Here is a 27,473-nt window from a genome sequence, read left to right as displayed (position 1 = left end):
CCTTTATAATGCACTGGTGAGGCCTCATCTGGAGTACTGGGTGCAGTTTGGGTCTCCAGGCTACAAAAAGGACATAACAGCGCTACAGAAGGTCCAGAGAAGAGCGACAGGGCTGATTCCAGGGCTACAGGGGATGAGTGATGAGGAAAGATTAAAAGAGCTGAGCCTTTATAGTTTGAGCAAAAGAAGATGAAGAGGTGACCTGATTGAAGTGTTTAAAATTATGAAGGGAGTCAGTCCAGTGGATCGAGACGGTGACTTTAAAATGAGTTCACAAAGGGGACACAGCTGGAAACTTGCTATGGGTGAACTGGGCACAAACATTAGGAAGTTGTTCTTTATTCTATGTGTCTGTGGTTCTCTCTGTAATGTACCAGAGGACTTTAGGGACCCTCAAAACGTGACTTGAGGTTATTTTTACAAGAATTAAGTGGATAGGATGGGTGAGCGGTGATGGGCTCAATGGCCTGTTCTTTTCTAGATCATTCTAATGTACATTCTCTCAGTGATGAAATGTCACATTTTCTAATAGTCACAAAAGTACCCCTCACCTCATGTTCTTTATTTAAGGGACACAGTTAAAAACGTAAACTGCCATTTATCCATGAAAGCACTCCATCGTGGACACAAGGCAAAAAGACCAACAGAGGATAGGCCTACACAAACTTGTACCGGACCACTGACTAGTCCGCCTGCTCATCTTTAGGGTGTAGGAGGGAATGCCAAGTAGAAAACTCACGACGATGTGCCAAGTCCTTACCAAGCCCTCTTGGGCAGATTTGAACCCGGGGTCTACACACTGTGGTATACAATGTTACAGTGGGGGAAATAAGTATTTGATCCCCTGGTGAATTTGTTAAGTTTGCTCACTTACAAAGAAATGAACAGTCTCAAAATTTTTATGGTAGTTTCATTTTAATGGTGAGACACAGAATATCAACCAAAACTCCAGAAGAAACACACAACATAAAAGTTATAAATTGATTTCCATGTCATTGGGTGAAGTAAGGCTTTGATCCCCTACAACCCAGCAGGAATTCTGACACCCACAGATTGGGAAGCTTATTGCTGGTGGTCTTGTAGCCCACTCCAGCCTTGTGCAGGTCTTGTCCCTGGCGTCACTTGACAGATCTTGTGTTACCCGTGGTGGTGGAGAGGCTGGAATGGAAGAAAATTGATTCTGTGGACAGGTGAGCTTTACACACATCACCAGTGGAGATCAGGAGCATCTGGAATTGATTAGTTGATTGTAATCGCCAATCTGTGGGAGTCAGAATTCTAGCTCATTTGTAGGAGATCAAATGCTTATTTCAGTCAATTTATAATTTTTATGTTGTGTGTTTTTCTGGATTTTTGGTTGATACTCTGTCTCTCTACCGTAAAAATCAGAGACTGATCCATTTCTTTGTAAGTGAGCAGACTTAAATTCGGCAGGAGATCAGATACTTCTTTCCCCCACCGTATGTCTGTTTGCTGTCATCTCAGACGGATTCCTGCCTTGTGCCCGATGCTACCGGGACAGGCTGTGGCTTTAGAATCTCATATGAATTTTAACAAGAGTCTGGCCCTCAGGGTTCAACAGCACCCCATTTCCTCGTGTCTGTACTTCAAGTGGAAAGTTAAAGTCATTTCACTGTGGTGTGATTACTCACAAAAAGAAAAACCAAAGTGACAAGATGGCAATGAGTGCTTTGATTAAACTCAAACTTGCTAACATTTAGAGTGCAGTCGTCTGATCAAGAAGTCAGCCGAGAGCACAGATGGGCTTCAACGGAGGAGCTGTGGTCGTGAGGAGGCCCAGGCGACACACTCGTCAACAAAAAACACGTTCTACACGAGCACCAAACACACACACACCCGCCAGGGCCAACACCCAAGATGCTTCACATTGTTTTGAAAATTCCAAGTGAAGTTCAACCGCTTGGAATGCAAAGGAATGAAGACAATGTCCCAATAAATAGAGGAAGACCCACACACCCAATCGCCTTTTATTACCCAAGTCGTATAATCGAGGTGGCACACAAAGCAGCAGGTGTTCACATTGGTATTTTATTTTAATTTAATTTCATGTCAAGGGGTACAAAACAAAAACCAAAAACACCTCCATGCTCCTAATAACCTGAAGTTAAAAACACTTCTTCATTTTCACCACCACGAGGGGCAGTGTGAGGGAATGCCTATAGTGTTGCGAGGCTGTAAACATGGCAGATACTCGTGTTCCGATGCCTGACCAGCTCTGGCTACTTTAACGTGGAGTTTTAAAAAAATGGACTAAAACTAGAGAGTCCCACGAGACACCGACAATACTAACCCAAGGACACGCTACACCAGCCAGCTACTATTTTTTCTCCCCCCTGTCTGCCTCATCTGATATGGGGTCAATATGCTGATCTTCAGTCAGGAGGCCATTGCTTTCCGAGCCCGTATTACTGTCACTCGTCCCCTCCTCAATGGCACTGTCCACCCCTTCCGGCACACTCTCCTTATCTTCTGTAGTTGATGCTCCTTCCTCGCTGTTCTGTTGGCTTTCCAGCACCTCTTCTGGTCGTGCTTCTTCTGCAAACACAAAAGATGAGCAGTAGTCATCATCAAAGAGCAAAAGTGCAGTCACAGAGACCCAAATCGTGACGTATGCATGTCTGTGAATCTTATCAAATTCTTAAAAGGTTTACGAGACATTGAGAAGAGTGAGATTCTCTTACTGCAGGACTCTCAATGAAAGGCGGCCATTTTGTAACAGATAAAATCTCCAAAGAAGCACCTCCTACACATGGCGCAGCACAACACTTATAGTACACTAGCTGTGTAAGCCCCTGCTGTAAAAAGCCCAGGGTCCTAGAAACTACTGGAATTGTCAAGAAAAAAAAGACTGAAATGTAGAGACATCAGGTAATTGAAAGGAAATACTCTGGGCGCCTCTCTCCTAGGAGGATTCAATTTGCCAACGTGCTCTCGTCGTTTGTGCATTAGCAGCTAAGCGACTCTTTCTTTGGAGGTTTTGTTCTGCCAACGTGCTCGCCTCACTTGTGTATTAGCAGCGGGAGGAAAAGTAAAAAGGGATATTGTTTTGCCAATGTTAGCGGCTAAGTGACTTTGTCTTTCTTCGGCGGTTTTGTTTTGCCGACGTGCTCGCCTCGCTTCTGGAGCCCTTGCCCCGACTCGCACTTCCAGGCCGGACAGACACACTTCCACATGTAGACGTTTATATTTAAGATATGCACATTTAAATAAGGGCAGTGGAAATGAAGGGACATCTTTAACAGTGAAGGGGCTTGCCCAAGTGACCACACGGCATCATCACGCCACTCATCCACTAAAGGCAAGAAGGAACACGTGGCCAGCTGACAATCTCAATAAGCCTCTTTAATTGTTAACAGTTGGTGCCCTTTAAGAGCCCCACCCACCACTAACTGGTTTAAAAGTGAAGGCATTCCTAGGGTGTTCCCAGTGACCTCGGTGACTAGACTAATGCTTCATAATGGCTGGCAATACGCAGTCCTAAGCCTGCGGACAGCCGCTCCACACAACAGCCACAGTTCCTGCAGGGGACACATTGCACAAGTTGTAATTAAGGCGATTTAAAAGGCAGCAGCAAATACCTCATTCCAGGTGTCTGAAAAACTTTGATTTTCTCCCCTCAGCTGTGACAGCCTCTGGCTGACATCTGCTATTCAAGGCAATATAAAAAAAGAGTGCGTGGCAGAGTGGCCACTGGGAAGAATGTACAGCAGATGGAACTGAAGACTGCAAAGCTTGAACCTTCTTGGTTATAGGCCTGGCCTCACTGTTACTGTACACCCCCACAAAGGAAAATCAATCATAAAGCCACTCATACCCGTTTCCATAGGTGTGGATTCAGCTTCATCATCTTCATCTTCCTTTTTTTCCTCTTCCTCCTCCGCTACTTGGCTGGCTGCAGCAGCCTGCTGTTCCTCTTCCAGGGCGGCCGCAGCTGCGGCTTTCTCCGCTTGCTCTGCAGCTTCTCTCTCCCGATCCTCCTGGCGCTTCCTGGCGGCCTCCTCGGCAGCTGCAATTTCTGCAGCAATCTTCTCCATGTCAACTTCGACCTTGAGGCTGCACAACTGAATGCAAAGGGGAGAGGAGTTGAGGTGAGCAGGCCGCAGCCAAGGCCCAAGTATAAAGCTCAAAACAGAATGTAAAGGTGTGATACCAAGGGCACCCTCAAGAGCCAAACTGGGCCTGGACACTGAAAAGGAGTTCAAATTCAATGGCACCACATTCAGAGTTCACTTTGAAACACGTGACCGACGAGTACGTTACTATAAATTGACCACACAAGCTCATACAGTAATGACAACGTTGACATTTTTTTTCAGTAAATATATTTCCAGTAAGGCCGGCCACATGAAAATCTCAGCCAACATTGGTATTAACACAAATATAAAGAATTCACAACATTAAAAGGCAGCACATAAAGGGAACGACAAAGAAAAAGTGTTGAACACGCTAATTGAATACTTAGTGGAGACGCCTTTCTTTGTAATGTCAGCTTCACGACGTTTCCTGTATGAAGAAGCCAATCGCCTACAGTGCTCAGGTGTGACTGTGGCCCATTCTTCTAAAGTGATAGTCTTTAATTCTTGAACATTCCGGGTGGTTCTCTTGTGAACCCTGATTTTTAGGTCCTTCCACAAATGTCCAATTGGACTGATGTCCGGCGATTGACTGCGCCATTCCCAACTCTTTTCAGAGAAAGAAAATCAAGCTGTTAAGAGTTTCCTCTGCTGTACATTTTGGATTATTGTCCTGCTGGAAGGTCCACACGTCTCATCCTCACCATCATGGTGGATGGCAGCAGATACATTTCAAGAGTCTCTCTGTGCCTGGGCCCCATTCATCGCTCCTTCCATTCCATGAAGTCTGCCAGTACCATGAGATGACAAACAGCCCCACACCAGGATGCTCCCACCTCCAAACTTCACACGAAAAACACAATACACACCAGCAGTGATGTGCAGTGCTATTTCTCCTCCAAACAAGGTGTGTAGTACGACAGCCAAAACATTCAACTTTGGCCTCTTCTGACCAGACCACATTCTCCCAATATTTCACAGGCTAAAACGAGCTTCCACTTGCCCTTTCCTCAGGAATGGAGTGTTGTGGGGTGAGCGTCCATAGGGGCCATGCCAGTGGAGTGCATTACCTGTTGTTTTCTCTGTAACAATTGTACTTGCAGCCTTCCAAGTCTTTGTGAGGCTCTGTCTGAGTGGTCCTTGGCTCTTGGGCTACTCTTCTGACTAACCTTGCGAGGAGCTCCTGTGTGTAGTTGGCTGATGGTGGCGTGATGTTCCTTCCACTTGCAGATAATGGTGCTTACTGGAAGATTCATAAGTTTTGAAACACGACTGTAACCAGCTCCATTGATGTAGTTCACAAGAATCAGGTGGTGAAGGTCTTGGGAAAGCTCTTAGCTTTTACCCATCATGGGATGTTTCTTGTATGACAGCTTGGTAGCAAAACACCTTTTGATAGCCCACCAATACGTACAAATCCAGCGGATATCAATTTGCACAGACAGGAGGTGGAATTACTTTCTAACCCTGGCCTTGGTGTACTGCTTTTCTTTTCCCTGGTTACTGCACTTTATTACACACACACCTTCATTTATGGCCTTTGATGTTGTGAATTCTTTATATTTGTGGATTTCTCAAGTTAATACCAATGTCTGTTGAGAAACGTGAAAAGCCTCATTGGAAATATATTTACTGAACAAAATGACGCGTTCAATGCTAGTCTCCCCCACTGCGTGTAACTGTGTTGTCAGATATGTGACTGGGAGCTAAGGGGGTGTGTGTGTGAATTTTTAGAGGAAAGAAGACACAAACATTCTTTAAGCTTCCCAAATTTGAAAGGTGCGGCACAACAGCGTGCAAGAGAACCGCCAAACAAAACACAAAGGAAAAAAAAGAGAGATCCATCCAAATCGTGTGTATTAACAAATGTACTAATTAAAATAATGTCAGCAAGAATGTAATTAATGGGTAGGGCAATAAATGTGTTTTAGTAAACATGTCAATTACACCATGTCACTAAACTTGCTCATTTTTTTTGGCGCTTGAGTTTGCTTCGTCTTCCATGCTGTGCTGAAGCTGCACCTGTATGGGTGGGGGACTCATCTGTGGACCCCGAGCCTGAAGATTAAAAGTGTGCTTTTGAAGTGTCTTATGTAGTTAAGTGTTATTTGAAAGGAAAAGTCAAGAGGGTCAACAACCAGCCTTAAGTAGGCTCACCTTGAGCGGCCCCTGAAGTAACACCATGCCAGGGCTACAGGAGTGCAATTGCAAAAATAGTTAGGGCCACAAGTCGTATCTATCCAGACAGGCCATTGAAAAAAAGCACAGCTATGGGAAGAGCCCGTGTGTACCCTGGGACACTGTGCCATAACACCTACCCGCTTCAGTTCGCTGTTGAAAAAATCGGTTGTCTCCAAAAATTTTTTCTTCTTTTCCTGATGGCGGTCTTCAATCTGTAGAAGTTCAGCTTCCAATTTTCTCTGTAATGAGAGTGAACGACAGATGAAAGACACACCGGAGCAGAAAATATTCATCAGGCTTTTACATTTCTAGTACTCCAACTCACAACTGATGCATACCTGGTGAACCATTAAAGACTGGACTTGGCGTTTCAGGACTTGCATGCGAGCAGTCGTCACCACAGAGCGCACATCAGGCACCACACTCTCGCTTAGAATTTCTCCTATAAGCCGATGGTTCCTCTGAAAACGGGCTGCTGCTGTGTGCTTCAGTGAGAAGCCGTCGTCATAATCTGAAACAGAAACACCAGTGTTAAGGCAGGGGTATGCAGGGTCAACAATCTGTAGGGCACAGTCTTTGGTGATTTACCAGGATCTACCTGTGTGCTCTGATGCTAGAATATTAGTCAACATACAACAAAGGCACTATAAAAACACTATCCACAACTCAATGACCTCCGAAAGGAAACGGGGACAATTACAGAAAAGCAAACTTAAGAATGCAGGATCTGTTAAGACAAATTAGACGAGGCTGCAGAAATCACTAGAAACTGCACAGAGTCCTACTTCCCATGCTCTCTACAGCTGGGACGTGCTTAATTTCAACAAAGGACAGACTACGGGTTACTGAATAACAAGTCGAACTGCATTTTACAATTTATAAATGAAGCTGCACAGGAGACCGAGAGGCTAGTCTGAGGGTATGGCCAAAATAATGTGCCAAGGAAATCAAAATGTACATTTGGAGTACTTGGTGTGATCTGTTAGGTGTAAGTTCCATGGGTGATTTGTTGGTATTTTAGAAATTGGCCAAAGACCCCCAAAATCCACTGTCAATTGAACAACCCCATGCCGATGTTAGCCCACATCTAAGCACCACCACACTCAAAACCCTGCGTAAGGAGCCGAGGCGGGCCTACTGCAGGTGTTCTAATAGAAATCTGACTCTACACACAGGGACAGAAATCTCTTGTGTGGGGCACAGGATAAGGGAAGAAGAGCAAAGACAACTTGAAAGGCTGCACTTTGGGAATGCTTGAGGGGCCGATTATATATCTAATCAGCATGTCATTAGATTTCAAAGTGCCCGCTTAGAAGTCAAATGGCAGAACCTGAAAGGATTAACTTAGTTTTGAGTGAGCTGTCTTAAGACAGAGGGTGTCACAAGTCTGAATGATTTTTCACGATGGCTAAACAAGCATATGGCTTTGCGCCAGGCTTAACTTTGTAAAAATATGTCTATGACTGACACGGGGGGGGAAAAAAACTTGCCGACGGCCAGGGAGGACCATGAAATGAGCAGTCAGTCAAGCGTGTTTTAAAAAATAAGCAGCAGACGTTATCCTTTAATATTTTCTCGTTCAGATAATTGACATGTTCAAAAATGATTAGAGTTTGCCTAACATTCAGTCCCTGAACTCTGGTTTCTTCAAAATAGACACACACAGTTAGGGTCAGCAGAGTGCTTACTGCTGCATCATGGGCCCAGTGTCCCAAGTAAGTGGAGCTTCAATATTCTGTCTGTCGGGGCTCCCCTCTCTCCAGTCTTCCTATATCCCAAAGACACACGATGTCGAGCTAACTAACAATTCTAAAGTGGCCCACTGTGATATGGAGTGTGTGTGTGTGTGTGCAGAATCCAACCTGAAACGCAGTGCTTCTGGAATAGTCTACAAGTCTCCTTTAAACCCTGAACTTCATTAAGCAGATATCAGAATTGAATCTAAACACATTTAAATACAAGACCTTTAGGAACAAGAAAAACAAAATCAGTAATGTGCTTAGGTGGTCAAGGTGTTTAATTTTTAAACCATTTTTCCACTTTAATGCCTACTACTAATTCACTTCATGGCCCTGAGCAACCCGTCCTTTGTTAGAAACATGGAAACAAATATGCCCTTCACTTTTGACTGCCAATTTAGTGTGTGTAAAAGTACCAGACATCCACATTAAATCAGATTATAAGAGGCTAGACTAATATGAGCAACCCGTCCTTTGTTAGAAACATGGAAACAAATATGCCCTTCACTTTTGACTGCCAATTTAGTGTGTGTAAAAGTACCAGCCATCCACATTAAATCAGATTATAAGTAAGAGGCTAGACTAATATGACAACGACACACTGCTTGTAAAACCAGTCAATATCTACTTACCTAGCGACTACAGAACCGCCATACTGAAGATCACAAGTGTTCCACTTACCAACTTTGCTATGTAAATAATCCCACCCACCTCCGTTTTGTACCCAAAAATAAAAGACGCTTACCCAGAATGTGTTTGAAATACGGTACACGCTTCCTTCATGACCTCCCTTCAGAAACGTAAGCACTTCTCGGGTTTGTTACGTAGAACAGCAGCCTCAAGTGTGCACAGTTTCTGTGGCGAGTCCCTGGTGGGCTCACGCTGCTCACTCTATAATAAGTCTCTCTGCTTTTAGCTGTGTGAAGTCACCTTTCTAAAATATATTACACGTTTATATTAAATTTCCTGTCACAAGTCAGCTTACTGCAAGTGTTTACTCCGACTGACCAGTGGGCCGATACCAACACAGTCCCACCATTTTCTGCTTTGCTCCGTTCAATTTGAAGGCACCACACTCCACTTCATGTCACCAAACTCTTAGCTTTCAGGACACATGGAGATTGAGACTAACTGCAGTTCACAAGAAATGCAATACAGACAGCAGCAGCCTCAATGTCAGGTTCTACGGGTCATCTCTACAAAAGGGAAGCGACTGGTTTGTGTAGCCAACTTCCGATGGCATCAAAACCCCATGTCGGCTCACTCAGCTGTTATCTTAAAGGAACACCAGGCGTAGCTTTGAATTTTGTAAGCACAATCCCTTTAGCTCTCGGTACAGGAATGAGGGAACACAGACTTGCCTCGGTTCATCTTAAGAGTTCTGTCAAGGTAGCAAAGGATGCAACAGAGAGCACCATGTGCAGGCCTCCAAAAAATAAAAAACAGACTAAAGAGGAAGAAAGGCAAGCACTTCCTGAGAAACCAGGCCAATGTTTGAAACAGAAGATTCTCAATCAGCACTTGACTCCAGTACACACCATTTGGAACACTAAAATCTCCAATTCTTATAACTGTTATACAGTGCTGTGCCACAATTTGAAAATGAAACGTTTCCTCAAAAATCCAAACGAGAGCACCAGGTGCCCAATGGTGCTCTGACTAGTACTATTTACCGTCAGGGTCCTCTGCAGGCTGAATGCTCATGTAAGGCTCCCCCTTTTCTATGCGGGATTGCCTCTGCCGGCTCTCTTCTTCCAGGGCCGCTTCTGCACGGCTCTTGGCGTTAATATAGGCCAAGTAGGCAGGTGAATTGTGGTAGGCTTTCATGGATTCATTGTACTCAATCTGCAGAGAGGTGATAAGAGGTGAGCATCAATATGAAACACACATCTGTGGTGCCGCCCGCCCAACCCCCCCCCAAAGGTGTCATACTAAATTTATGAGGATTCAGGGAAGGAAAGCAAAAAAAAAAAAAAATCAAGCTCAGTGAGACCCGCTCCCCAGGAAAGGAAAAGAAAGAAAAGTAAATATTTTGCCACAACACTGCAGAAATCCTCCTAGGTTGGAGTTTAAGAGTGGTAACTTGCATGAAGTGCTGTCCACAAAGGGCTAAGACGGACCCAAAGTCATCACTGCTCTTTAAAGTCTATGGATTCTTTAAAAAAAAATAATAATAAATAAAACAAAGTGGCTGCCAAAAAGTCAAGTTCTAGCCAACTTTAGGTGTTTTTAAAAAATAAGTCAAGCCAGAACTTCACTGAGAGTAAGGAAGTGGCAGCCATGAGAAAAAACACAAAGCAAAAAGCCTGAATGTAATGTGGAAAAACAAACTGCAAAATGTGGTTTTGAATGTGCCATTCTTTTGAAATGGCGTAATTAACTGTGGTTGCGTCTCGTGTACTCACCATGCCGAGCTTGTTGCTTCAGCAGCTCTGACAGACATGGGTGAGCTCAGTGCAGCTGGCACGGTTTGAAATGAGTGCTGCCAATCTGACTTTAACGCTGGGGAGGTAAGCTGACCTGACCTGGCACCCCCCACTGACATTAAACTGAGGTTCAGAAATCTGGAACACTGTCGGAGGGCACCACCACCCAAAAATATTCCTCAGTATTCCTGCCAAACTCAGAAATGCCGTCGAACAGGAAGCTAATGTAACTAACCCACCTCCATGCCACTCCTGTGATCGACATAATCCATCCATCCATTATCCAAACAGCTATATCCTAACTACAGGGTCACGGGGGGTCTGCTGGAGCCAATCCTAGCCAACACAGGGCACAAGGCAGGAAACAAACCCAGGGCAGGGCGCCAGCCCACCGCAGGGCGTGATCGACACAACACATTCTTAAATAGGAGATGCGTCTACTGTTAATACTTAATGGCAGATATTAATTGTGAGACGTTGTGTTTTTCTATTTAGTCAACTTTTTTATTGCAATCTCATAATATATTCGTTACATTAAACATAAAATCAAATAATGGATAAACGCTATGAGGATACTTTCAGGTAAAGCCAATAATTCATCACTTAGGGGGGGAAATAAGGAAGGGTGCAGATTTAATGTAGGCGAGGTGTGTTCCCAGACCTGCACACAGTGCACGTCCTTTGCAGGTCCAAGGAAAACCTTCAAGGCCCCCCCACTTCTCCAGCCCTTTTACAGAATCGAATGAACTAATTTAAGATAGAGTGTCAGAGAGTGTTTCTGTGGCTGAGATTCAGGGACAAAAAAACACAACAGAAAGGCATATTAGTAAGACATTTACACCTATTAGAATCACTAGTCTAGACAGAGCAAGAGGGAGGATTCACTAAATGAACAAAAACTCACAAAGGATCACAGCAAACGTTCACTGAAGTGGCAGCATGCATGCGCTGAGCCCAACCAACCATCTCCTTTCAAACTACAGCACAGCAGTGTGGGCCAGAAATCAGGCCGCAGCTACACACTTCAGAAAGCCCTCTACCTTTTCTGCTTCGTATTCATTGAGGTATTCCTGCTTCTCCTCATCAGTGAGGTCTCGCCACATGCCACCGATGATCTTGCCAATCTCCCATAGCTTCAAGTCTGGATTCGAGGCTTTTACTTGGTCCCAAACCTAAAAATGAAAAGGGCTCCAGGAAGTTGAGGTGACTACAATCATGTAATTCAGACATACTTATGTCAACAGCAACAACAAAGAAAAAAAAAAAACACGGCATTTCAGCCCACCGGGCTGCTTCAGGTCCTAGGAGCCCACTGCAAACAGGATCAGACCTGTGCTTCTCAGAGACGTGCGACACGGCCACTTCTGCTTCATATTTCACTTCACTGCCAGACAAAGCCACCTCTAACTGCTTTAAAAAGTATTTTATAAACCATGCAAGAGCATTTTGTTTTAAAAGGTTCACAGTTGAAAAACAAATAGAGGGGAAACTAAACTTTTCATGTCTTTGGACCCTGTGAGGTGGCTGGGTACAACCGCACATAAAGAATTCAACAGCAAATTGGAGGCGTTAACAGCCACAGCCTAACATATCGCATGTACAAACATTTGTAAGCTGGCTGGACGTAACATGCATGCATATTAAAATATTAATCAACAAAGGGAACTATTACATACAAGTACTTGGGTCAATATATAGAAAACCTGCACTACATCACATTTACTGTGACAGTGGGTAAGAATAAATCAAATAAATAAATTAAGCCGCAAGTTAAACTGACCAGCCAGGACTGACGACATGCTATGCTTTCCTCATTTTCTGCAGCTACACAACTTGGCGCCTTTCTTCCCCCAAGGGATTCCAAAGCACTTTATTGTCTACAATTTGGTATTTGCATCAGCAACTATGGTGGAGTCACTGGAGGCAAAACCAATCATGGACGCCGCCTGCTTAGGAGGGACGCTGCTGCTGCTACTGCTCCATCTGTGTGTCAAATTCACATCCCAACCAGCATGGTGATTTATGTAAGCTGGGAAGATGGAGTGGCAGACACTTAGATGAGACACTAAACTACGGTGGTCTTGTCTGCTCTCTCTGTGGACATAACACACCCCAGAGCACTCTTTTTAAAAAAAAAAAATGGGCAGAGGCACTAACCCCAGTGTCCTGGCCAGATCTTAGCTAAATAAAACCTGTAAATGCAGGCCAATTGGTCGAGAAATATTAACAGCAACTACGGAACAAAACATGCGTCGCTTAAAAATGAAAAGGCACCGCGTAAATACAACTGAAATGTACCACTTTAACCCCTGAACACCTATGAGCAGCTTCTATTCCTTACCTTTCTGCTATACCTCATGTATGGCATCAAAGGCTTATCTGGAGGTTTGGGTGGCTTTGGAATTGTTATTCCGGAAGAATTCTAAATAGGGGAAAAAAAGAAAGCAGTCAAGTCAAATGGGGGGGATTTTTTCTTTCACATTTGGAAAAGAAGAAGAAAAAAAAAAGTGTTAGTTTCTGATTTAATTCACAGAAATTGGAAATGCACCCCAAATGAGCCAGTAAAAGGGCTGGCCAGTGTGAATTATGAACCCAGCACAGTCGCTGTCACTGCTGCCCACTCAGAAAAGCTGTCATTTTGCCCAACAAGCATGACACAGTCTTTGCAAGGGGCACATGCCCAGCAATTTGAACCAGCACAGAGGAAATACGTTTTGGTACAGGACTGTCAGTTTGGTTTCCATCTTTGAAAAGACTTCTAAACATGCTAGCGTCTGAAAGTCCGGTGCAAATTAGATTTATATTCCATTTAGAAATCCAAGCTAAATGCTTAAAATGTATTGCGGCCCTGCAATATGCTTACTAAGAACCAGTCTCTAAATAGGGGATCAATTCAGAAAACCAAAACGGAGTGCAAGTCGGTTTGCCCGACAGAAGAACAGCGGCTGATCAGCAAGGCCGCCTCTGAGCCAATGCAAATGACCTGCTCTTTCAAAGACGGTCTAATAAGAATAACAGATACTGTTACACAAATGAGCAAGATGCCAAATGAACGCCTAGAATGAAAAGACGACAGGGCATGAATTACTTGGGCCTTGCACACTGTGGATTCGTTCTGAAAACATAAATCACACGACAGATTAATGTGGGCTAAGATCAGCAATATTAAAACCTACAAACCCTCTAGTCTGAGAATTTGGCATCCCTCTTCTAGAAATTCCCAATTAAGATTATGCACATGCAGCAGCCTGAACACTGACAAAGGCAGCTTCTCCTGCAGTCTGACAGCTCTTAAACACATTTCAGCACACATGTAGTATGAACACAAAACCACCTGCACTGAACAGGCAGGCAGCTACTAACACAATGGATCTCGTTTTACAGACCAATAGTGAATTAGTGACACAATGAAACGCCCAGTCCAAAAAAAAAAAAAGAACAAGGCATGGAAAATGGAAAACTGTCCCTTCATAAACCACACACAGAAAACAAATAGCTTGACTTTACAAGAAAAACAAAAAAGAAAATGGTAGGCACTCTTTGAGCAGGGCCTGAAATTAACTGAAGTCTTAACATTAGTGTTTAAATAGGAAGTGCAACCCCCAAATCACTGTTAGCTCATGACATAAAGGAGTCAAGCCTGAAAAGGCAGCTAAAGCTTGTTAACTGCTGCAGGCTCAGATCACAAGGGTGCTTTCCCTAAAGGTCTGTGTACTCCGGGGCGATGCAAATTGGTTTTCCTACCGTGACCCGGCTGTTGCTACCGGGGTTCCCTCCCAGCCTGTAGTTGTTGTAGGCCAGATGGCTGTATGGGTTGTATCCCACAAACCCGGGGGTGCTGGGCATTTGCTGATGGAAACAAATGAGACAAAAACACGAATGAGAAATGATAAACAAGAAGGCAAAGGGAAAACCAAAAATAAAATGAGAAAGAATAAAAATGGTCTGCGTATAGATGCATGCAAAAAGACACTAAACTCCTTCAAAGCAGCAATGTCAATGTTGCATACTTTGCATCACTAACTACTAACACAAAACCACAAATACTAACACAAAAAAAAGCAAAATAAATAAATAGTACACAAGCTCAAAAGAAAATGGTGTTTAAGTTAAATATGCATCATTTAACTTATGACTTGGCCTGCAAGTTCAAATGCCCAGTCACATCTACTGCAGCACATTTGTCCAAAATAAAGGCTCATTCTGAGAACTACTTCCGAAATTTAAATATCTGTATACTATCAATTGTGGAAACAAAAAAGTGTTTTTAGGAAGAAAAAAAACAAATCAATTACTTTCTACTTCACTTCCTAAGGTCGGCCAGCCAGCCATCACCTTCACGAAGTGCCATTACGTAAGCCCCCCGACATTAACACTTGGAAATACAGAAGCGGCTTATCCAGCAAGTGTGTTTGGCAGAACACTGGCACTCGCTACTGCTCGGTTAAACCTTCCTTTCCATTTATGCAGCATCCCTCAAGAGGCAGCCAATTTGGAGACATTGTACGAGAAAAGCCAGGAATGAATAAATCAAAAGTGAATGTTTAAAAAAACGTAACACACGAGGAAAGAGAAAAAGTTTGTGACAAAAGCCAAATACTGTGATGCACACATCTGAACCAAGTAAAATGGCTACATGTGACAGGGCCACGTCACACGCTCGGGTGTTTAAGATTGTGTAACGGCGGGCCCGATGCCTCTTGGAAGCTATAAAGCTCTGTTCTGATGGAGGGATGCTTGCTTTCTGGAGTATCATTTGGCTAGAGATTCAAAGGTTTGTGGGGATGAAAATGAACTTGTCAGGAAAAGGGGACTCCAATCCAGCTTTAAACCTTCATAACATCAAAGAATCTGGTCCGCTACTGGGGTCAGGACATTCTGCAAAATTTAAGCTCCTGGCTTTGGTAACTGAGTTAAGAGTTACTTACTGTTGTTGGCGCGGGAGGAGGTGGCGGCGCATAGGATGGTCTTTCTGTGTAAAACATTGAAAAGAAAACAAAAATGTCACCATTAGATCTGGTAAAACTTCCCAGAAATAGACATGCTAGAGTAATCATACTCTGAAACACAGCTGACCATTAAAAGCAACACAGATACATTCATTTCTAGGACAATATACCAAATTGGGCAAAATATTCACAAATATTGTCTTCCAATGAACATTTTTTCAAAAGAATGACTATTCTAGGGCCAAGTCAATAAAATTATCCACCATAGTAAAAACTATTAAGAAATAAAAATCTGTTTAACCCCAAAGCATACCTGGCACATTATAATATATATATTTATATTAATCTAAATGTAATAATCAGTAAAATTGAAACATAAAAATTACAGAACAGTGGCCTACAGAAATTTTCTATTTGACTATCCTTGCTATTTACAGTCTACAGCAGGGGTTTCCAACTCCAGTCCTGGCTGCAGGTTTTCATTCTAACCCTTTTCTTAATCAGTGAGCAGATTCTGCTGCTAATTAACTCTTTGCCTTAATTTTAAATTGATGCACATCTTAAGACTCGGTCCCCTTAATTATTTCTTTTTTACTTAATTAGCCACCAAACAATATTAAGACACAAAATGAACCAACACACAAACAACCACCTGCGTCCATCACACAATAACTGAAAATGAAGAAAGGTGAAGGCCTCCGTAATGCTGATCTGCTCAGGTCCACACGCTCTTAAAAAAGAAAATCAGTTTTGGAAATGTCTGCCATGGCAGAATGAGCACCATGGAATTAAATAACGGGTTTAATTAGTAATGAGAATTGGCTTCAAGTTAAGACATTGAATGAAGTGAAGTTGGTTGGAGTTTGAGGCCCCAACTTAGCTGGTCATCTGTTGGCTCACTTCACATCAAAGTTATATTTAGGAAAAAAGAATCAATTCAGCAGTCAGAGTCTCAAGAAAAGACAATTAAAAGAATGAGAAATAGTTAACTAGCTGCAAAAATTGGTCACTAATTAAGAAAAGAGAATGAAAACCTGCAGCCGCCGTAGCTCTCTGGGACTGGAGTTGGAGACCCCTGGTCTACAGTTTTTGTTCCCCTTAAACAACGGGGGGGAAAAATCTGCACAAATTAGCCCAAAGTCTAAAATATATTGTGTGCTTTGAAAAGTAAATAGCACTCATTTATTATTTAAATATTTCAAGTGAAGGGAGGCATAGAGAAAGCAGATTAATATTAGGAATGTATGGAGTGCACGACATTACACTGATCAGAATGGGGCTGAGCGGCATCCTGACCTTCTCCCACTGCTGCGCACCACCAGTGAATGAAGCCTTAAAGGGTGCTTCTTCCACTCCGGGGGTAGGGTAGGGGGCTAGGGAATGCATCAGTATGATGCCTCTGTTTCAAAGAATTTTAAATAGTTTACTGGCCCCAGGTTGCCCACCAAATACTTGGCTGTTTGCCTGTCAACCCTAGCATCTTGTGTCGTGCAGCGTGTGTAGTCTGTGTGCTCCTGTGGCTTGTCCGTCATCACCTTAAAGCCATTTGATTCTGTTTCAATCACAGTTCATAGCCAATATTTTTCTGAGCAGTGGGTGACTGCAAGGCCCTCACTTTACTTTGCGTTTAATTCTCTATTGCTGTATTTTGTCAGACGATCTGATGACAATCAAGACAGACCAGGTAGCGGCATCCTACTTTTTATGTGACGTGATCAGTGTATAAACTTGCACGTCTCACTAATCATCAGCAAAACAGTTAGATATTAGTTTGGCAAGATAATTTAATAAAATTCTGTTATAGCGCCACCATAATTTCCATTCCTTAAATGCTATTGTTACTTCTAATGCTGCATAATGTGGAATCCAAGCAGGTGAGCATATACAGATTTTCAAACTGGTCCTGGTGCACTGCAGTAACCATTCTGAATCAGCACTGGATTACTAAAGGAATGGAGATGACAACACCCGCCTTAATCAACGATTCAACTTTGCTTCTAAAATGAGCAGCCTGTGGAAGCAGCAAGAAGTCGCCGTTAACAAAGACATTTATATTTTTATTTGTCTGGCAGTGTTCTCTGACGTGGTCAGCATGTCGTATCACAAAGCTTGTCAGTCTGACACCAGATAACAGAGACCTTCACTCACCCACTGACTGACGCAGGGTCGTACATGGAGACTGACCTGGCAGACTAGCCCTTACAAACTGACACTTGCTAATAATCTGGACCACAACGGGAGCCTTTTTCTCCCTCTCTATGGTACCTTTACGTATGGAGTGCGAAGTCAGAGTACTTTAGAAGTAAAGCACAGAGGCTTTGAGATTTCTCAAGGTGAACACTGGGACATAATGTAACGCCTTTGCTTTTGTACAGTCACGACTCCATTGCTGTTAAGCAAAATATGCTGTTTATTACCTCAGCGGAAAAAAAAAAACACATTTTTGAACACAACAGTATACTGGAAAAAATCTTTAAGTTAAAGCCTCCTTTTATGGTAAACATTTAAAATTATTTTGCACTAAACTTAAATAAAGTAAAATTGCTTACTTGACATTTTGGATGAATGGTGTCAGGTTAGTTCAATCATTGATTCTGTAGCAATTTTGTCTGTAGGAGAAAACCAAAAAAAATCATTTAATAATCTCCACAGTGTTGTAATATGGTGTACATTATTATGCTACAAATTACTTAGGAAAAATTTTAAAGACTGCAAACATTTGAAAATACTGGGGGAGTGTGAACATGAAAGGCACCATTAAAAAAGAGTTAGTCACATGGAGACCATGTAGTTTAAGATCACAAGAAAATCTAACCTGTTAGGATTAGTTAAAAATGGCAAATACTGTACATTAAAAACCAGCAAGACTGTTTAATAAGACAGGGTGCTAAACCAATATGATCTGAAGCCCACCTTTAACTAATGTCTACTAAGTTGTAAGCTGGAATGAAAATGGTGAAAACGAGAATAATAAAAACAACACAAAATCTGGTGCAGCTCTTTGCGGCCATTCCCCCCCTAATCAGAGTAGCAGCTGACATCATACGCTCCATTCATTTTTTTCATTATTTCAGCTAATTTATTAAACACACTCTTATAATACAAAACCAGGACCATGTGGTCTAAAGTTCAAACGACTATTAAAAAAAACAAAAAAAAAAGCTTAAATTAAGCAAACTGAATATAATGATGGCAGTAGAACTCTAGCACACTGAACAGGGGGTGGGGGGCCGGGGGAGTCTTAGAAAGCAAATCATTATATAATTAGACAAAGAGCCCGTTTCGACAACGTAAGATGAAACGGGCACGAGTGGAATAGTAATAAGTATAAGCACCACAAACCTGATATAGGTGTATTGAATGAATGCGTAATTAGGCCTCGAGCTGTAGTGGAAATCGCCTTTCAGGCCTCTAGAGCTTTAATCGAAGTCACCTTTCTCTTTGAATTTTTACGGCCGTAAATCCGCCGCCTGCCGCGATGTTGGCGTTGGATGTCGGTCGAAGTCGCCTTTCTCTTTGAATTTTCGTGGTCTTGTAAGGTTTTTCGGGCAGCTGCGCAGAAGGCGACTGCGCATTTGGCTTCTGACGGACGTGAGTGAGTGAGTGAGGAGGCTGGCGAATTATGTATTAAGATTAAATTAATTTTTCAGTTTTGTTTTTCCTTTATGATAAAAGTGGTTACATCCCATGAAAACAAAACATGCTTTGTTAACCGTACTCAAAAACAAATCCTACTTAAATGCATTGTAACAACACCTCTCTGTCTCTCTATTATATATCTGCCTACAATCAGATCGAGATTCAGACTATAAATGCTATGAATGTAATTACTCCGATCTCCAGGCTGTCAAATAAACAAACCACACGCCATGGCACAGTGTAAAGAGGCTTCGCTTCTGACGCTGACATCCGATCCCCAAGAGGGGTGCAGTGAGTGTTTACGCCTGATGAGCCCAAATAAGTGCGAAACACGTGTCGCATACTCTTTGCATTATTTGACAGTAATAATGTAATTTTATATATATTATATATAATAAAAATAAACAAGCACATGTCGTCCTGAAAAATTAGCAACCACACCATCAGCTACCAAACAACATGGCAACAATGCAAAATTCAGTTACAGTAAAATATATGCAGACGAGGCCCAGAGTTTGCATAGAGCACAGAGACAGCGGTGCTCAGGACAACAGGAAAGCTTGTGCGAGGTTGGCACAGGTGCTCATGGCTTTAGTACGACTGTCATAAAAAACACGCACATCACCGTGTAGAATAAATAATATGGGATTGCACTGAAATGAATTGCACAAAACAAAAAACAAAACAAAAATACGGGTGAATCAAATAATGAGCATTGTGGGCAGTGAGAACCATTTACGGTATTTACAACTCTGCAAAATATTTAGTGAGACTTCACACCCTCTTCTATAGATATACAATACAAAGTGATCTGCAGCACATCTTCAGTTATGTCTGCAAAATGTTTTTGTTATGAAACTTGCACTATAGGCGACCTCAGCTGCCTTCTGTGGGCCAGAAGTAATGACATTTCAAGGTGACTTCTAGCTAAATAGATGCTTCAAGAATGCAGGATGACTTATTTCTCGTGTGATATTTGCTAAAATAAGACAGTGAAGTGCACCTTCATACCACATTGACATCTGTGTGCCAACAATAAAAATAAAATAAGAATTGCTCCCAGAAGCACTTTTCCACTTTGCATGAAAACCTGCACGTGGGTATCAGCGTAGGCTGCTTTTATTTTGGGCCTGTCCGGTACTGCAGACTGGGGTGTGGACCTGAAACTTAGGACACAGTAAGGATGGTCTAGTAACAGTAGCTGGCTACTAATTAAGAAATTAATAAAGTTCACCTCGTCTCATCTAAGAAAGTGGCTCAACCAAAAACCTGTGGCTACTGTGCCCCCCCCCACCAGCTCTAGACTGTCACTCAGTGATATTTCAGATCTGATATTAATGTTGTTTTAGGTTTTATTTTATAAAATTAATTTTTTTTTGTTCTAGTTTTCAGTGGAGTCTGCAATTTTTATTTAGTTGTGTTTAAAATTTTAGTTTTTATTTTATTTAGTTCTGGCCTTTTTACATAATATTAGTACAATCTTAGTTTTTTTTTCTGTTGCAAGACCACAAACGCCGGCCTACACATATTTCAATGCAAGTTATGTTTCAGTCAACAAAATACACGCACAGTTCATAATGCCGTTAAAACACAGCTTGACTATCAATGACCAAACAGATGAAGTGGCCTAATGAGTGAAGTCGGCAAGATCAACTGTTTCAACCCAAGAAACCCATCTGTGCACGTACTAAAGACCATTTCGAGAGATTTGTTCATGTTGCAATGATGTCCGTTGCACAGATGAGGTCCTCAGCCACTGGCACCAGCAGACGGTATGTTGACGATTTCTGCTGCCAGAGAAGAGCTGGACTTCTAAGTACTGATCCAGCTGGTCCTGCATTGAAACTCAGACGGTTTTTCTTCGTCTTGCACACTACATTTGCTTTTATAATCATCTGCGCTGTAATTAAACTATCTGCACGTTACTTTCTCGCTTTCTACCCGCAAACATCTGTGCAAAACCTGCCATCGCCAACCACACGTTCTTACTGCTTCAACCCGACAAACCAAATGTGCTCAACAAACAAACAAACAAACAGCGGTCCTTTAGCGAAGTTGCGCCACGTGTCTATAGTAAACCCAAGGTACAAGATCACCGCATAGTGAACAGTGCAACGTAACTGAAGACCTACAAACAACCCCTCTGCACAACTGAACGAAAATGCTTTTGCTGTTTTTTTCGTTCTCATTTTAGTTTGGTCACATATCACAAATTTTTATTTTTATTTAGTTTCTGTTTAATTTCAGTTGTCACACTTGTAAAACAAAAAACAATATTTTTAGTTCTACTTCTCGTTAGGAAAATATCAGTGCTGTCACTAAATGAAAACACCTCCGACTCAACAGAAAAAGAGTATTAATGGAGAGTGTCGCTCAAGGTCAATTCAGAAGACTTGTACTGCCTCTACAAAAGTGAATAGCGCATCTGTGCTCCACTAAAACTGAACGTACCAGACAGGCCACCAGAGGACAAATCGCAACGCTGAATTAGAAGGCCCGCTTTATACTTACAGCGTGAAGCCAGCGCACCAAACGCACCGCAAAGTGAGTGACCAAGGCACATGTATGCTGGTTTTGGCCCATTGATATTCTCCTAGGCAGTAAGTGTTTGGCCGGAGTCACAACAGGGGATAATGACGGAAGAAGAGCTGTGCCTGCTATTACTGACTTTAAGAGGAAGAAAAGGTGGAGTGTCAGACATATTTAACAAAAGCAGTACAGGGAGGATGGGTGTAATATTCTCATGAGCGGGGGACCTAAGTGACGAGCAGATGCGTTTCAAACATTTTTTGCATGTCCTCCTTACATGTTGACGGCCTGTTGCGTCAAACTCAACCCTTCATTCAAAATTCCGGCAACCAATTAAGCAGCCTCTCCCTGAAATTCACCATTTTGGGTGCACGGCCACCACTGTCTGCCACGCGGGGTGAGAGTCTCCAGTCCTGACGTAATTTTTGCCATGTGGACACGTCAGGTATAAACTAGGCTTAAAACGAACAAATGGCAGCAAATCTGAGGTGTGGTAGGTGTAATAATGCAGTTGATATTAACAGCAGGGAGGTTTCTGGGTGCGAGGGGCCTATGAAAACCACTGGCAATCGCACTACAAGAGCAGCTCTCTCTTCACTGCCTCCATTTAAACATTTGCCATTTTACTTGCACTTTCACAAATTACGTGCAGACTGGACTGTCATGAACTCGTAGGCACAACATTAAGACCTACTGCACATCTGCCAGTAGTTTTTGATGGTTAAAAAGTTTTTTTTCTTCTTTTTAGCAATGTAGTACTGCAAATTGGTTTCTGCATAGCACTTCACATACAAATTTCAGAGCATTTCAAGAATGTGAATAATCAACATCATGTTACTTGACTAAAATGAAACACCTGACACTTGCCTACAGAGGAAACACTCGTGAGGTCCTGTGCCCGCTCTGTTTGACACTCTGCTCTGCTGATGCCACACTCTCAATGCAGACTCATTTCACTTGTAGCTCTTAGCTGGTGGAATGAGCTGCCCACCTCTGTTTGAAATTCGGACTCCCTCAAAGTGTTTAAGAAGCGTCTGAAGACTGGCGAACTGCTGTCTAAATGAGCCGTTAGGCTTTGTGACCAAGGTGTTGTAATGGGCTTGTGCTTTCTTCTGAACTCTTCACATGTGAAGATCAATTTTTAGAATCTTTTCCTGTAACATGTATTCCCAAAAAGCCCCCCCCAACCCCCCCCCGAATAATGGGTACTCAGTTATGTTGATCTTTTTTGTAAGTCTCTTTGGATGAAGGCACTGCTGAGTAAATAAATGTAAAACTGAAATACTCCTAAAGTTCCTTAGATGTCACAATGAAAAGCGCGTTTCTTCATTTGGGAAGGGAAGTAGGCGGTGAGCAGCGTTTCCCTAATAGTTGAGAGGAGCGGAGGGAGGCCATCGACAACATGGCATGACAGCAGAGACTCCACGCTCCATCCAGGTTTACCTCGAGCTTCTGTGTCCTGTATGGTTTTCATAACAGATGGCTGGATATGAAACAATTAGTAGGGCAAGCTTACAAACGTAAAGACTCATCTTACAAAACATTACCCAAAGTTAAGAGTAGATGATGTACCAATGAGCGGTTTGGAGTTTGTACTTCATTAATGGTGCAATAGAAAAAATAGCTACAGAAATAAAAAGAAACCCATTCTGATAAATAGATGAGAGAATCAACGCAAAACATAAAACCGTAGTATCAGTGCATCCCAAGCATCACTAAACTATCGTACAGCAGGGGTCCCAAGTTCAGTCCTCGTGTAGCTTTGTGGCTAACGGCGTACACTTCAGATCCGTGGGTCACTCCGATGTCTCATAGATCCAATTGTTTAGCTGGCCCTTTTTATCCAACTTTTCTTACTCTGCATTTAGGGAAAGTTCTCTAATATCTGCATTTAGAAGAAACTCAGATAAGTGTTTTCTTTGCCATGGCTTTCTTTCTTTTGCTATTTTTATTTCCGCCCACTTTATTTCTGTAGAGTTTGCGACTTAAACTGTATCCAAAATTCTGACAATTAGTGATGAGCAGTGCAGACACAAGTGCAAATGACACGGAGTGTTAAAACATGGCCACTACTTTAATGTTGCATTCATTTGTGTGCTAATTAGTAATAAAACGCTTAACTAAGTGGCCCTCAAGTTCAGCCCTGCAGACCACCTTAACTGCAGGTGCTCATCCCACCCACCAGCTGGACCCCTGCCTTTATAAAACAAGCTCTTATTTCCCAGTTTCTGCCTTTTTTTTTTGTGTCAATCCAGAAATTACAAAATGGGTTTGCTAAATGTTATGGAGAATATATCATACAAATGTGCGAGACATTAATTATTACTCTCTGTCTTGGCATTGTAAGAGTCTGCTCACCTTAAACTTTTCTTATTAATCTGCTCACACAAGTGAATGTTCCCCTGAAACAGCAGCTTCCCTTTAGTCATTTGCACCCGTGTCTGCACTGATCATCATTAATCATCAGGAATTGGATACGATTAAGGCAGTAAACAGAAACGGTAAATTAAAAAGAATGTGGTAAAAGCAGCAACTTCTATGATAGATAGATAGATAATTTATTAATCCCAATGGGAAATTCACAATATGGTATATCTTCATACAAATGATGTAGAGAAATGTGCTTTACAAGATGTCACAGAAATAGTTACAAGCAAAGAAAAACAAATTCAAACTAGATAAGAATAGTAATAATAATGAATAAATAATACTGCTTTTTGACTACCACCAATAGCAGACGGGCCCCCATTAGGTGAAAACAAACCATGTTGTATTCCTACAGATACGACTCTCGCCGTTCCTCCTACACTTGTACTAATCACATACACCCGTGTGTCTCTCTGGCTCTCTTGCCCGACACTTCCTCCTGTCATCACATCACCAAAGCAAACTAACCAATGACACTGCTCAGAGGGACCTGACACACAACCAGTCACGAGTGTTTTATTATAACACATGATTATTATATTTTTGAATTGCCCTCTTATTAAACCAATTTATGTACAACCAAATGAAATCATTTTTTCATTTATTTAGGGTGATTTCACTTTTGGGTCATCTTAAGATTGACTCCGTTGTATAGGCAGCAAATAAAAAGATGCTTTTCTGATGTATGGTGTAGTGAGAAGTCAAGCAAAACGACCCCTTTTATTGGCTAACTAAAAAGATAACAATATGCAAGCTTTCGAGGCAACAAGGGCCCCTTCTTTAGGGAATCGAACCCAATCTTTGCCTGAAGAAGGGGCCGGAGTTACCTTGAAAGCTTGCATATTGTCATCTTTTTAGTTAGCCAATAAAAGGTGTCATTTTGCTTGACTTCTCACTGCATTCATAATGGCTAACACGGTACAACACCCTAGTAGTGACGGAGTGGTGGCTCTGAGGCTAGGGACATGCCCTGGCAATCGGAAGGTTGCCGGTTCGAATCCCGTAAATGCCAAAAGGTACTCTGCTCTGTTGGGCCCTTCAGCAAGGCCCTTAACCTGCAATTGCTGAGCGCTTTGAGTAATGAGAAAAGCACTATATAAATGCAAAGAATTATTATTATTAGTACTACTGATGTAGGGTGAAGAAACAAAAATTGTTCAGTGCATCAAAAAATATATATAACAAATCAAATTCCACGGCATTCAGAAAAAATGAATTTAGTAAAAGTCTTGAACTTTCTTTCAAAGATGTCAGGATGCCCAGGACCACAATCCAACTAAAGGGGCGGAGCTTTATGCAAATTAAAATTTACATGCATAAAACTTGAAAGAAGTGAATTTACCCTAATTAAACCACTGTGTACAGTTAAATGGGCATAGCATGTTACGAATATTAAACAGTGTTAATTTATAGTGTTAAGATTAACTTAGAATGGTTTGGGTAAAGACAGCAATTCCCAAGGCTCATTATTACTCTTCTGCCCAAGTAATTTACTGGTTTTATTTCAAGATGATTTTATTGTGCTAATGTGTCATCCAAGTGAAATATGTCAACCAGAAAAAAGTACGTAATAAACACAACTGTATTAACTTATATTTACTTAAATTCGATAAAGTGAACAGCCCTGTAGATTGTGTGACTGATTGTGAAGGACTGATCGACTGGGGCACTAAGTGCTCTATCAGTTAGCCTCCCGCAGGTGCCATGTCGTTACACCACAATGAGGGCAAAATATAACCGAGTGCTCGACCCTGCGTGTGCCGGCCATTGCTGTCGAGGGCCCCTGGACTTCTGAAAAGCCCTGGCACGGGATTGGAATGGATGGGCTGCAGGAAATGAAGTCGGTCATTTAAAAACTGGGCAAGATCAACAGAACAAAGAAGAGAGTGGACCCTGCCGACTTGCTCAGCGCCTACCACATACCCAACATCAATGGAAGAACAAACCATCGATAAGCGACGGCTGTAGCCAACCGGCGGCGTACTCCACAATGCAGAGATGAATATGGAAGGAGTCCGGGCATGCATGGCCAAAAAGTAAAGTCCCTCCGCCGCGAGAGCAGGTCAACATAACGGAACAACTGGTGCAGAGGTGTCCACGAACTGCCCCATGATGACATATGAACGAGCTGCACGTCGCGACCTACCGCCTGCTCTCCTCATCTCAATTTACCGTTTGGAGTTTTGTTGGGCGGCGAGGCTTTGGGGCTGTTTGTAGGCCGGATTCGTGAGGGCCACATCGTTAGCCGTTTCCCCTTCACCTCGCGTCCCCGAAAGCATTCCCGCAATTGAATAATGGAACCAGCTACTTCATCATTCCATTTAAAATCACATTCCCCACCTCAAACATGTTCAAGCCAAACTCACCTCAACCCTTCTTTGTCTGGCCAACAGACGGGTGAGTGTTGGGACAGCCAGCAAGCGGGCTTCCGCTTCCTTTAACACATTCGGCAAATGAGCCGTCAGAAAAATAACAGTTTAAATTTCAAAACCACGATAAAAGTTTTTATATTTACATTAAATATGTTATCAAATACCTTTAAATTTTATCTACGTGCAGTAATAAATAAAAAGAAAATAGATCTAACGACAGTTTGACGAATCTGCAGATTGCGTTGTAGTGCTTTAGCAGAGTTGCGCGAGCACAACGGCATCGCGGCGGAGTTGGTGCGCGTGCACGCGCAGGAGGTTTCTTTTGTTATCTCATTTAAAGAGCAGAGCTGAAGTACTCAATGAATGGAGAAGAACGAGGACCATTAAGCGGCGGTAAAGGGGCTCACTGTGAGGAATTTACTCGTCTGTTTCGAAACGTGCCAGGAATTGTTTTTTCATGGTGTTTCAGTTTAGATTCAATTAGATTACATCTTTCTTGTCACATACACAGGGCAAGGATAGAGAAATTCTTGTGCCATTGCTGCAGGTGGGCAAGGAAGTATATAGGCATAGGAAATTGCAGGTGTTTGGTATGGACAAACTATGACTACCACATAAGTCCAATAACAAGTCCAGGTTTCACCCTCGTTACCCACGTGATCGTTAAAGTCCCCCAGCAGAACAATGGAGGACCTTCCAGTACTGACCGCAGAATCTCAAAGAATGCCAAATACTCAGACCAAGTTTTCTGCATAAGCGCAGACAAGAGTCCAAGCCATTCCCCATACTCGAAGTTACAGAGAGGCAACCCTCCTGTCCACTGTGTTAAACTCCCAAAACACACACTCTAAGGTGGGGTTCTATAACTAATCCCACACCCACCCAATGCCTCTCACCCTTGGCAACTCCATGGTGGAATCAAGCTGAGCCCCTCTCCAGGAGTTTAGTTCAAGGGCTGTGCGGTGCGGTGCTGTGCATCGAGGTGAGCCCAACTATATCTACTGTAGGTGGCACCTCTCTGCCTTCTGCACCAGTTTAAGTTCCTTCCCCTCCAGAGAGGTCACATTCCGTGTCCCTAGAGTCTGTTTCAGTAGCCAAGGATTGGTCCACCAAGTCA

General features: G+C 42.5%; 1 protein-coding gene and 1 long non-coding RNA gene across 3 annotated transcripts; one reads left to right on the top strand and one right to left on the bottom strand.

The window, feature by feature from the left end:
- The first annotated feature begins 644 nt into the window (after window positions 1-644).
- LOC127525855 (uncharacterized) lies at window positions 645-2,098 on the top strand. Its single transcript, XR_007933427.1, has 2 exons — window positions 645-745; window positions 1,688-2,098. It is a non-coding gene; the product is annotated as an uncharacterized LOC127525855 (long non-coding RNA).
- On the bottom strand, window positions 2,031-26,448 carry smarce1 (SWI/SNF related, matrix associated, actin dependent regulator of chromatin, subfamily e, member 1). Of its 2 annotated transcripts, XM_028818403.2 has the most exons (11): window positions 26,351-26,447; window positions 17,939-17,998; window positions 15,369-15,412; window positions 14,185-14,289; window positions 12,782-12,862; window positions 11,481-11,612; window positions 9,688-9,859; window positions 6,614-6,786; window positions 6,413-6,514; window positions 3,836-4,082; window positions 2,031-2,556 (listed from the first exon to the last, which is right to left on the bottom strand). In XM_028818403.2, the coding sequence occupies exons 2-11, from the start codon at window positions 17,943-17,945 to the stop codon at window positions 2,339-2,341; spliced, it is 1,281 nt and encodes a 426-aa protein (XP_028674236.1). In that variant the 5' UTR covers window positions 17,946-17,998; window positions 26,351-26,447; the 3' UTR covers window positions 2,031-2,338. The 2 variants fall into 2 exon arrangements, with proteins under 2 accessions (XP_028674236.1, XP_051774735.1); XM_051918775.1 differs by lacking the exon at window positions 14,185-14,289 and having other exon boundaries at window positions 26,351-26,448.
- Between the last annotated feature and the right edge of the window lie 1,025 nt (window positions 26,449-27,473).

Source organism: Erpetoichthys calabaricus, chromosome 14 (assembly GCF_900747795.2).
Source record: "Erpetoichthys calabaricus chromosome 14, fErpCal1.3, whole genome shotgun sequence".
Lineage (NCBI taxonomy): Eukaryota > Metazoa > Chordata > Cladistia > Polypteriformes > Polypteridae > Erpetoichthys > Erpetoichthys calabaricus.
The sequence above is the reverse complement of the archived record's forward strand: the minus strand, read 5'-3'. Positions and strand labels throughout refer to the sequence as shown.